The following is a 13,255-nucleotide window of genomic DNA, read 5'->3' as shown; positions in this document are numbered from 1 at the left end:
CTTTTTTGGACTATTTAATGAGTGTGATAACCTGCGTAATACACCAATACGCCAGACCAGCGGACACAATTTATTTTTATAGAATTGTTTTGTCAATAATTAGTGAAGTATTTGACAACCGATAACAAAAATAGTTTTTGATTTTAAATTCATTAAATTTAATATTAAACTCTCAAATAATATTGTTACACTAATTGGACCATATCATGTATTTGTAGATTAAGTGACTTTCAAGTTTTGCCTTTTTTTAATATATAATACACATTCAGTATAACAGCGCTATTTAATCAAATCATTGTATTTATTATATTTCAAACTATTGAAATATATTTTATTTAATTTAATGGCTACACTAACAGAAGTCGTTTGATTTACAAAACGTCACCCCAGTTCTAATTTGTTGTATGTATGATTTATTGTTTTGAGATAATAGGATATGAAGATGGAATCAAAAAAATTGAGGTGTCGGTACATAGAGAAAATTCTTAAACCATTTGATAAATTATACTGAAAATTCAAAAACATAATTTTTTCCATACAAATTAAAAATGAGGAGACCTGCTAAGGCGGGAATCAATATATGGTGGGTACAGTAAATAAAAGATATAAATTAAATTGGTATAATTTCAGTTTATTAGTTGTTGACTATAATTTTTTCAGTTGTTTATGAATTATTGGAGAACAATTCCATATATGGCGTGAATATGTTGATAAGTCTAAAAACATCAACTTTCAGGGCAATTCTTTGTAAGGTTGGTATTCTGTGGTAAATCAGATTATATGTTTTTAAATTTTAGTAAAATGCTTTAAATTCTGAACAAACTGAAATTTAAAAACATTCCTAATTTACCATAGAACACCAATCTTACAAATAGCTGCCCTGAGAGTTTATGTTTTTAGGCTTATCAACATATTCACGCCATATGCAGAATTATTACTTTAAAAAGTCTTATGCTAAAACTATATATTATTAGAATTATGGAGAACGCGATTTGGTTTCATAATAATTGTTTCTTATTAATGATAGATCACGTTATGAGAGTAAAATATCCATCATTTTGTAATTCATTTTAATCAAAACTAAAATCTTAATGATAAACCAACAATTAAAAATCGAGGCAGACAAAACTAAACTCCAAACATAGTAGTAGGTACCCACCTACTTAAAAATCAGAATATCAATATAATATTTCTACACATTTTTTAAAAATAATATTAAATTACATATTGACGCAATTTGGATCACAATGAAACAAATAAATACTTTGTTTTCAATGGTAGTTATAACCGAAATAAATGCTAGTTATTTATTGTTAACATAATAAAAAGCCTTAAAATAATATTAAAAATCAGTCAATTAAACTTACTGACATAGAGCGACAGGTAATATATATAAATTCGACACATAATATTTTGACATTCTATATGGAAACTAGAGTCATTATGAGAGGTATGTATCTACTAACGTTTCATATTTCGATTGTTTGTCGAAACTTGCATATCCATTGATACCTACACTCAATTTCAAATGAATGAGGTTAACTGTACTTAGTACCTAATGGCCAAGAAAAAAAAATATATTTTTTAAAAACAATAATTACATATGCCTTATTGAAATTAAATTTAATCTTCCATAGTTAAAATAATGTAGATAGTTAATTTTAAAACTTACATTTTAGAAAACTACTATAAATTAAATGCATTACGATAGTAGAGGTACATAATATTACAAAATTATAACATTAATTTTAGCAGTCGTAGAAGAAATTAACATTTTCACATATTAATATGTAGTACAATAATTTTAAAACACAAAAATAAAATTGACAAACAAAATAAATTATATTGTATTTTCAACAATACATATTACATTTTGAAATCTTATGAATTATTCATTGAATAAAAAAAGCTTTTAGGATAACTGCAAAAAATTCACATTCAATGTCATCATTGGATCCAGTATATTATGTTGATTTTTTTGGATTCTAACTCGAATAAATAAATTAACCAGAATGGTAGGTAAAAGTATCCTGGAAAATAATAAAAGCTTCATTTCCACCTTGATTGAAATGTCTAAATTATAATATTTTGTAAATTAAAAGATTCAAATAATTATTATATTAAAATATACAATTGACGATAGATTCATTCACTGATACCACAATAGAAAACTAAATGGAGAAATCATGACGTCATGATGAATGGTCATCATTTATGGACTGGTAATATGGAGAGACTAGTCACTTAAAACTGGGACAATGTTGAAGTTAACTTCAGAAAATTAGAGATATGTAATCAAATGCGTATTACACCCATTCACATGCATTGGCAACATAAATGTTCACTTAGTGGTACACAAAATAATACATAATTATAATCTATTCACTATCAAAGGTTCATTTTTTTGGTCCGTTTGGTTATTCAAGCGCTTGCTATGTTAATGGAATGGAATTATTAAGCGTGCACTCAGTTATAGATCGGTAAACACAGTCGTTTGTATCAAAGCGTGCCAATATAATATTATATTGTTAAAAATGATATCTCGCATCGCTTGGAATTAGAATCGCTAAAACACTTTGTAAGAACTTGTTATTCTCGTCCCGGCTATTTGGTCTTTTGACACTTTCTTTCCGTTCACAATCATCACCATCGGATTGTCCACTCTCAGCGAACTAAATTTATAATGCTGAAATCAAGAAACAGTAATTTAACATGTTGTTACATACTAATTAAGTTGCTTTCAAACTGTAATGGAATAAGAGCTATTGAAAAAAAACCTTCAACGCAGATAGACATTTTTAATTGGTGTAATTAACGTACAATTAGGGCGCATAACCGCGCTTGCGGAAGTTAAGCGATTAATAATATCAAAGTAGTAATTTTATCATTATGTACATACATATATCACGGATCAAACAAATTTAAAGAGCTTAGGGACCAGCTTCTAAACTGACGTAGAGAATCCATTATTACCTCTGCGCTGAACTCAACGGAATGAAAAATACAGTTTGCAATAATAATATCTGACCAAAGACACCTTCTTTTATAGAGATGAAGCCTAAATATATGAAAGTGTAACTGAAAAATGGGTTACTTTTGATTATCCACATCATCTGCGGGTCATTTCGTATTAAAGATTAATTTGTAACAAGATTCACAATTGTATTGTACGACAACATCTTTTTGGCTACATGTTAAAACTGTGAACTAACATGCTCTGCCCATTTTTACCCGGAATTCCATTATAAACTAACAAGCTCCTCCCATTTAGTAGACAGCAGCGCCTAGAAAGCGTAGCCAAGAAGATGTTGTCGTACAATACTTCCAAGATTTATCTACTACATCAGCAAAAACGCCTTATACTATTTATGAACCATCGTTATATAAATGAACAATAATGTAAAATCGCTAATAACACAACATCCAATTCAAAGGCTGATTTGATGATTTCTTGAGAAATTAAAATCTCGAGATTTCCGAAAAATAAATTCTGAAGAAACGAGATTCGTTTTTTCTCATAATTTCTCGAGAATCCTTGAGACGAGAAATCTCTATCTAGAGATATATAACATTCAATAAAATAACATAACGCATTATAATGTAGTTAGTGACTGGGACATAATTACCTTATCCTTATGAGTAAAATCGTGATATGTGATAAAAGGCTCAGGAATGGCAATCGAATCACCGATTATTACTCCTTTGCCGTCAGACAGATTATACACAGTCACTGCCATACAATCTCCGTTGGAATCAATCATACAAAATGTGCTGGAAATAATAAAGAAATAATTATACTATAATATTGATTCTGAAGCATTTAGAATATGGACATTATCATTCTTAATTGACATGCTGAGGATTAAACGAGTGACTTGTCATTTAAAAAAATGTTCATAATTATTAATGAGATATACTACTATGTATTTCTACCGGTTAAAATACCACTAAGCATATCATATAGCACAATACATAATATAACAATACAAAGTAGCTGAAATATTAATAAACTCACAATGGTACTGTATTTTCATTCCGCACTGAGCAAACAACCTTTCCTAAGATAACTTTTTCATTATTCAGTCCTGCTTTCAGTTTGCCAAACGTAGACAACTCGAGTTTGACGGTTTCCGTTCTATTAGAATATTTCCCGTCAGAATATGGGCCCAACTGCTTGGAATCTAATTGCTGAAAAAGTCAAATTAATTGAAACAAAAGACTTTTGACTTTGGACTATGACAAGAGGGTGCCTTATGGAGGTTTATTGTTACATGGCAGCTCTTTTGACATATCATGTAGATAAGAATTCGTATTGCGTTAAGCACAGCTTTCCGCAGAAGTGAGAGAAAGAGAAAATGTGATTACGCGAACTTTAAACTGAGACGTAGTTACCGATACCTAATCTCTTTGCACAGTAGTTCACAGTCAATAGTTTGACGGTGAGTGCAATGAGTGTCCAAAAGATGATCAAAATATATATCGTTTTCACAACGGATGGTAAATCGAGTATCTCTTTAATGATGGAGTAAAAATGACAAACATGTGCGTAGTTATACTTTAATTGCATAAACAAAACACACAATATTTACCTGTATCATTTGCTGTTGTTTCTTCCCTCTAACTTTTCCTTTTGTCTTAACGAATTCATTCAAATTATCTAAGTACACAACAAGTTTTTGCTTTTCAGTCGGCGGATCCTCCCAAGTAGGGTCTAACGCAGTTGCCTTTGAGAAAGATTCTAGCGCTATAGAGAAATTCTCTTCATATTTAAGTGCCTGTTGAAAAAACATGATTGATTAAATTGCTAAGAATTGCATTGACCAAAATTATATGAGAATTATTTTTCTACATTTAATATTTCAAACGCCCTATCGGATTTATTTAGATATGTATGTATCATAAAATCTAATATAATCCTTATTGATTAAACCACAGAATTTGGGAAGAAAATTAATTCTGGTGAACTTAGATGGAAACATTTTAATTGTACAAATATACTGTGTGTGTGATGTTCTCAATCAAAAATGATATCTTTTTAATTTGTATATTGTCTAGTCTAGACATAGCCGAGTCGTAAAGTGTCATATTCTGAAGCTGGGAGCTGTGAATTTGAATGTTGCATCACATAAATTCTCATGTTGTTTTTTTTCAATGTTCGTTGAATCCAGAGCATGGACTTAGTTAGTTAGTTAGTAAGTTAAGTAATTGGCTAATAAATATTTCTCAAAAAAAAATTAAGAAATCTCGTCGGTAGGCGTACAGCCAATTGCAAAAAAAAAGAAATTAGACAAGACACTTAAGTTGTGATCAAATTGAGATGCATGTCGCGTGGAAGTCACGGCAATAAATTTAGTCTATGGTTTCGTCATTCCGCAGAATATTTTGAACGTTCACTATCTCTATAAATTTGATGATGGAAAGTAGTAGCTCAACTAGTTCTTTGGATTGGGATGAGATCGAAACTGTGGTTGCTTTTACAATTATCGACGAACAAAATAAAAAAGCTAAGAAAATGGGTTCATAGTATAAATAGAAAACGAAAAGAATTGGGAGAATTTAGTAGATTGGTTCAAGAATTAAGGTATGATCCGAAGCGGTTTCAGAATGACCAAGGAACAATTTGATTTTTTACACGGACTTGTTGAAGGTGATATCAAAAAACAAACCACCCAACTTCGAGAAGCTATTAGTAGTGAAGAAAGATTAGCTACATATCATAGAGGTATTAAATTAAAGGAGGGGCAAGGAATCGGCTTTCTCATACAGCTGACTGAAGCAGGCCAACAATAGCCGATGACTTACGAAAAATAGAGACGCGATAAAAAAAAATTCAGGGCATCACAGAGGATTTACTTTGGTCATTATAACGTACCCATATAATATAATGTTAACGTTCAAATTTTGCCACAAATTGATTACCAGCCCGCCCCACCATACTTTTTCGCCATACTAGCCTGCTTCACCATACTTTCATATAACCTGCCGCCCGCCCCTAGGTAAATATTATTATTATGTAGTCAATAATATAATAAATATTTAACACGTAGGCAGCTGAAACATATTTGACGCAATATTTATGTTTTCGTGCGCGTTTTTAAATAAACATTTTTATAGTGACATCTATTTTCTTTTACCAAAACAATCTGGTAAGACGTGCTTTATAGAGAAATGTATCGTCAACCGTTCGAACAAAAAAAAATCATTGAATCAATGCAAATCAAACATAAACAAAATTAAACATAATCAAACCACCACACCCATAGCAACAGCAATATACGTAAACAAAAATCATAAACAATATTCTTATAGAAAATACATAGTGCCAACCACTAAAAACATAAAACGTGATTTTAACATGATTCGAAAATGTGCAGACATGTGGAACATGATAAAAACTTTCAAAACGTCATGCAGGTGTCGATGCAGTGCGGTTCAACGTGAGGTGACCTCATTGTTGTTTTGGTGATTTCGGCATATTTTGCCAACACTGACAATATTCATTTAAAGGTTCAAAATGTGCTACGGGATGGAAGCATCTGTCTGATATCATTTTAAACACGAAGAAAAATGACATTACACACTCATTTCCCGTAGCGGCAGCTTACTGTGACGTCACGTGATAGTCAGCAACATGCACCATAATATATTTCGCGCTTTATCCTATTTAAATTTAAAATAAAATTCTATAAAATACTCACAACAGCTCTATTGTAATGTAAATCGGCCTGCCCTCGAGCCGTAGCATCATTGATTGCTTGCTTATAAGAACTCATACAAAGCTTTAGCGTAGCGGGATCTTGTGCAATCACAAAAAAAGAACAGAGATACGCATTTCCCAGAATACACCAGGACACTCCGTCTTTGGGATCAAGCTGCACAGCTTCTTTGGCCAACTCCACACTTCGCTCGATGTTCTTTTGACGGTCCTGCGAGGATGTTGACACTTCTTGGCGCAGAACGATTGACATATTTCTCAGAGATATTTTGTTTTTTCTCTGGAAACAAAGAAATTATAATCCATCCAGATTTAACAGCTTCAATAATATTTCAGAGGAACTAACTATGTACATGGTTTTTAGTAATAAACAAAAATAATTGAGTTAATATTGTATTATGTACTACCATACTATTGATGTATGACTTAAATTTGGCCTGTTCACTCAATGGTAAGCGAATGGTAGTGGAAACAGCTGAATCATATTATTCTTTGTGTCTTTGGGCTATATTTCATACCAGAAGCTAGATATTATCTATCATTGAAATGATCTGGATTTTTAATATAATCCAAGTCCATAGAGCTGTGTAAAACTTTTCTGGCATCTAACTTTTCAGTCATATGTTTGAACGAAAAATGGTTCAACAACTCAGTATATTGTGATACTGAGCTTATGATGGTGTATAATATCTTGTATTTCGATGTAACCATAAATGGTTATTATAAAATTCACATATAATTAAATCATTTCTTATAATATATGCATTAGCATTTATTTATTATTATATTTCTTGATTTTCTATTGTAATGCAGTTTTGACATTTTATAATATAAAACTATACCATTCTTTTTAGGAATAAATAAATAAATGATGAACAGTGGTGGTTCAAATATGTATATATTTGAAACATTCAATAAATATGTTTTCCATATTATATAAAAGAATAAAAATTGTAATATCACATAAGACATTGTAAAATATTTTTATAGAGTTAAAAATGCCAATCCAAAGAGTAAAAATGTTACTTACATGGGGCAAAGCTCCACTGAAGCAATTCTTTGCTTCCGGGAGATTATTATCCTTCCAATAGCATTCGCCGAGCTCGTTCCATGCGTCCACCAGATTCGGATCAAGTTTCACAGCTCTGCTCAAGGCTTGGGCAGCTTTTTGATCATATTTCGGAAGCACATTGAAAGCTTTGCCTTTTAAGTAAAGGTAGTTAGCTTTTATGACTTCGGGTATTTCACTCTCTGCAAAAAGACAGTTTCATGAGTATCGACAAAGCTTCGAAATGGAGGTTCAAATCTCCTATCTGGAAAACTATGTGCGTTATATTCAGAGCAACAAGCGAATGGATTGGGCGGAGGACTTACAAACCAATCTTTGTAAAAATAGCACCCGTTCAGCACAGCTTATTTTTTAAATTAATATTATAATAAGCTGAAAACGACATGGACAATAGATTGTATCATAAAAGATGTGATTCATTACAGGCTTAGAACTCAGGCAGCTCCCAGTCTCCTTCAAGAGTTTTGTTCATTCCTCTTATCGTGTCATTCATAACGTGTTTGCACCGGCCCCTTTATCATCCTTGTTAACACCGTCAAACCACCAAAGTTTGGACCTGCCAGTCGATCTGCACTATAATATTAATATTACTTGATAAAAAAAGACGACTGAAGTTAATTGTCTGATACTGACTGTGGGTGACTCCATAGAGCAGGCTAAATTTCAAGGATAAAAGACACCCAAATACTCAAGAGGCTCCTTTTCAATAGAACGAACGAGAAACCTAAGGTAAGATAACTGTACTGTTTAGATTAGAAAGAAACATCATTCCTTAAGTTTAAGGAGTGGAATGGTGCTTGCAGCTGACATAGGGGGAGGCAGACGAACAAGACCCATATTGAACCATAGTGCCGAAATAAAAGTACAATATAATCACTGTAGTTTCTTACCTTCATATTTATCAAACGAATTCAATGCCTCCTCAAGATTTTTTCTAACATCTGCATCTTTTTCTACTGCCTTTTCCATTGGATGATTTTCAAAGTAATGATCTCGAAATAGATATAATTCATTAACCTTCATCTGAAATTTGAGTTTATTTCGTTAGAATAGATAAAAATAATTGGAAGAAATTAATCTTTCTCTTGGTGAAATAATCATGATTGTGAGTGATGTGTGAGGCCACTATGAAGAAGTGGTGATACTCCAATGAACCTTCAAACTGCGGAAGATGTGATTGTCTGTCCACTTGTTCCAACCAGTTGCAATATTTATATGTTTGTAGCCAATGACGAGGCCATCATGATGGCCATGGCATGGTTGGAAAGAGTCTAGGCGCATCTCATGATTAAAAATCATATCAAGAGGACGAATAAAATTTAGCACTCATGCAAAAGTATTTTATGATACTAATTATGTTGTTGGGATAGCGTTGCCCTTAGTCACACAGAACGGCACTTTAATACCTACATTATTTTATAAGAATGGACTCTGCAACGGGCCTGATTCATCAATATAATAACTATGAATAACACACGATGAAACCCAAAAACTTGTTTGATTGTTTCAAATGTATGATTATAGTGCTTCCACTTATCTTCAATGTATCATCAAACAATATATTTATTGAGTACTTAATTGGGTTAATGTTTAAGAAGTTAGTAGAATTCCATTTTCTTTAAAAATTGGCTCGTCAATCCAATGTAAATCTTTACTGCTTCACGAAGAGGTTTCGTAACCTTGAATAGTCTCAAGATGAAAGAGAGAGAGATGAACCCGTCTCATTATATTAGAATTATAATTAATTGTAGACAAGTCGTTTATTTTTGTAGTCTTGATAATGTTGTTACAACCGAAATAGCTATTGACAAATAAAACAGCCTGTATAATTTAATATAGTCTGTACCATAATTTTTTATTTTTAATAATACATTGTTTTTGGTCATTTATTTTGTGAAAAATAAGTTAAGTTAAAGTTAGTAATTGTAAGGTAAAGTCGCCAAATACCGCCTCCCGTTTGTTTAGGCCATTTCACAAGCTTATTTGCGTATAGTGATAGTTTAATTGATTTTATTTATATTCTTTATATTGTTGGTTATGACAATATTCAAAAGAAAATAGCATAGAAACTAAAACAATAATAATTTCATCGATAGAATATAAAATGGCATTTTTGTTACTATTGTAAAAGGATAAGGTAAGCAATATTTGTACTCAAAAAAAATTTATATCATTTTTTAACAAAAACTTGGAATGCTAAATGGAAGTTGGATTATTAAATAATATATTATTTAATGATGTTTATTTAAATTATGCATAATGTATTACAATTAAATAAGTGTGGGCAATTTTGAATGACTTGTGAATATGGGTTCTAAATACCGCCCCCGGAACGTTATATAGACATCATAGGGGGCGATATTTGGCATCACCACACGTCGCAATTTGGAAGCTGGTATCTTTTACATGGCTTAAATAATACAGAGTAAAACTTAATCCTCTGAATCCATGTCGTATCGATCATATTACTGCGTTAAAATATTTATAAAACGTTGCACGGAAACCAAACTATATACATTTATGTGTATGTAAGATAAAAACTCATCATTGCCAAATTGTTTAATATTTTAACTGTCGACTAGTGCGCTCGCTGTTGCTCGATATGTTGTTCGAAAGGGAGTGAAACCACGTGTTATCGTAAGTTAAAATGTTCACCGCAGGTTGGCGACTCATACTTTCTGAGATAGATGGGGGGGGGGGGGCGGTATTAGGACAGGGGACGGTAATTGGTGACTTTACCTTACAGTTAATTTTCTTTTTCCATGTCCGATCCTAATAAGATCATATGGGCCTCCACAGAGTGGATGTTTGTATTAGCAGAATTATTTATTATTTACAGTTACTTAAATAGTACATAATAACATCAAAACGACAGTTTCCATTTTCTTTTGACATTTTTTAAGATAAGACGAAGAACGGTGTGCCATTAAAATTTATATCAAAACATGACAGTTTTGTGTGTTTTTTTTGTGTTGGCCGTTTTTATGTTTGCTTGACAGATCAATTGTCACGAAAACTCTCACTTAACGATATGGAGAACTGTATTTTCACCTTAGAATTTTGAAAGCACTTACACAGATTGCTCTGTGGGTACGTATATTTATAGAGAAACAATGTCAAAATTGCAAATTTGGTGTTTAATAAATAGAATTTATAAAATAATTCCCTTTAGTGTTAATTCATTTACACCGCATGTTCTTAATGCCGAGCCCATAAAAGGTAACCATTTTAATAGAGTGGGTGGACTGACACAAGTTTAATTTAAACCTGTACAAAAGGTAAGGAGCTAGATAAACAATTACAAAATTATGTATTATTAATTATAGCATACCGTAAGATCATTTATAATTCCATCAAGTTCCTCTTTCGATTTAATCTTCTCAATAACGTAGGAGTCGTTGGCCATGATATATATTTTATGGTGAATACTATTGGAAAGTTAAAATAATATTTATTCCACAAAAACTATCACATAATTTATTATTACGAAAAATAATCAAATAACCAATTCGTTGATAGATTATTTAAACACTAATAAATGCAATTGTTTCTAAAACAAATACTATTTTAATAATCTACACACTGCATAACTAAAAGTTTGTTTCACAATTTTGGATTGACAGCTCACGACAAAATAAATGACAATCGGTCAACCACAGACAATAGCATACTTTTAGTCTACCCATAAGCAACACACGACAGCTGGTACGTCATACTAGTTATTGTATCCATTATAAAGTAGAACAAGCAATAAACTCAATTGTAGCTCTGCAATAGTTATCCCTTAACCTAACAACTTTGTTATTTTAACCCCTTAAATATACATTTTCAAATTAAATATATAAAAAAATCGCTCCTATATTTATAAATGCTGCAAAATTTGGTATCTATTTTATTTAACTTAATTTAATTTATTTTTATTTTTTGGCGCTTTTTTAAGTATTGGTGTCAGATATTACTTAGGTGATTTTGTTGCTGCTATACTTAATGCGAGCACCGCTTTTAATAATAAAATAAGTAGGTTTAAATTTATTAGCTTCTATTTTATTTTAGTTTGAATATATAGTAATGCCATAAATATTATTATTTTAACAAGGTCAGACAACTTACAGCTAATGAAAAAAATATGTAAGTAGGTAAATGAAATTAATTCATAATTTATTTCTCAATAATAATACTTCATGAACCGGGACGCCATTGTTCATTATTCCACTTTTCCCATTTTTCCTTGTGATAATCTCATGAATATTCCTAAAAATAAATAGTTTTGGGAACTCGGTAGGTACGTTCCTATGTAATGCCTAAGCGACTTTAATGTACGAGAGCTTAACCATGGCTTAACCGATGTGTATTATTTGAGGTGCCTTAAAGCAAAGGCAGCTTTCTATCACGTGAGTAGTTTTGAGAAAAACGTCAAAAACTGATAACAAGTCTAACAATTTAATTTAATCTATGTAAGCTATACATTATATTAGAATATTGTGTTTCAAAGTCAATTTAACTTGTAGAACTCATTAATTTTATTACGTGACTAAGATATATGCATAATAAATTTCAAGAAGGCTGCATTTGCTTCTCACCCATCAAGAAGTCTGACTTTGCTTTTGACAACTTGAAAGAAAGCCATGTTTGCTTCTTAGTTTTTAACTTGTCAGCCATGTTTTTATTATAAAAATACTCAAAGACAAACATTGTAACTTGAATAAATGAAAAAAATCTTTACCTGCACATAAAAAAAAATTTAATAAAGTCGTTTATTTCTAATTATAAGATATACCTAATAATATTACTTACAATGGAAAGGATTTTATGTTTGTCAAATTGTAAGAATTACATTGTTCAAAAAAAGTTTTGATGCTTGTCTTATTAGTCTTATACCTCGAAATTTTACTCATATTTCTCCTCCAGTTTTCTGGATATCTTGAACGTTTCCTAGCATTATTTGAAGCTATTCCCAAAGGGTGACTTTCCATCTTTCAAAATTTTGTAATTTAACACTTACAGTGGCGCACCCAGGATTTAATATTGGGGGGGGGCCCAAGGAGGAGAAAGTAAATTAGTCCCATAGGCTCTTTTTCTTCTTCACAGCCTAATTTCTCGTTTTCTATTGCACTCGGTGTACCTACACCATGGTCCCCACATCCTGAAACGGGCCCTCAGGCTAGGATATTTGGCGGGCCCCCTACCTACCGCTAAGATTAAAGGCAGTGTGAAACACTACATTAACGTTTTTCAAATTGTGTTTTAGTTGAAATTAAGGGTAGTTACACAGTGAATTATTGGCGATTTTAAATACATCCACATTAATAATGAAGCTGTCAAGTATCGACACATAATAATCAAAAAATATATTGCACAATTATATAAGTAATTGAAAATTTTCATGGTTATGAAATATAATAGCGGCGCCGCAGGCGACTTTTTTTACTATTAAAGCTAATTATTTGTGATGTGTGTTTATCTCACTTATC

General features: G+C 31.5%; 1 protein-coding gene across 1 annotated transcript; it reads right to left on the bottom strand.

The window, feature by feature from the left end:
- Positions 1-612: 612 nt before the first annotated feature.
- Positions 613-11,415, bottom strand: LOC147078064 (tetratricopeptide repeat protein 5-like). The gene is made up of 8 exons (XM_085961176.1): positions 11,116-11,415; positions 8,675-8,807; positions 7,746-7,966; positions 6,699-6,995; positions 4,590-4,775; positions 4,016-4,188; positions 3,627-3,771; positions 613-2,686 (listed from the first exon to the last, which is right to left on the bottom strand). Exons 1-8 carry the CDS (start codon positions 11,188-11,190, stop codon positions 2,567-2,569), a joined length of 1,350 nt encoding a protein of 449 aa, XP_085817302.1. The 5' UTR covers positions 11,191-11,415; the 3' UTR covers positions 613-2,566.
- Positions 11,416-13,255: the final 1,840 nt, after the last annotated feature.

This window comes from Rhyacophila brunnea, unplaced genomic scaffold, assembly GCF_057557595.1.
Source record: "Rhyacophila brunnea isolate RB1 unplaced genomic scaffold, BYU_Rbru_1.0 scaffold_12, whole genome shotgun sequence".
Lineage (NCBI taxonomy): Eukaryota > Metazoa > Arthropoda > Insecta > Trichoptera > Rhyacophilidae > Rhyacophila > Rhyacophila brunnea.
The sequence above is the reverse complement of the archived record's forward strand: the minus strand, read 5'-3'. Positions and strand labels throughout refer to the sequence as shown.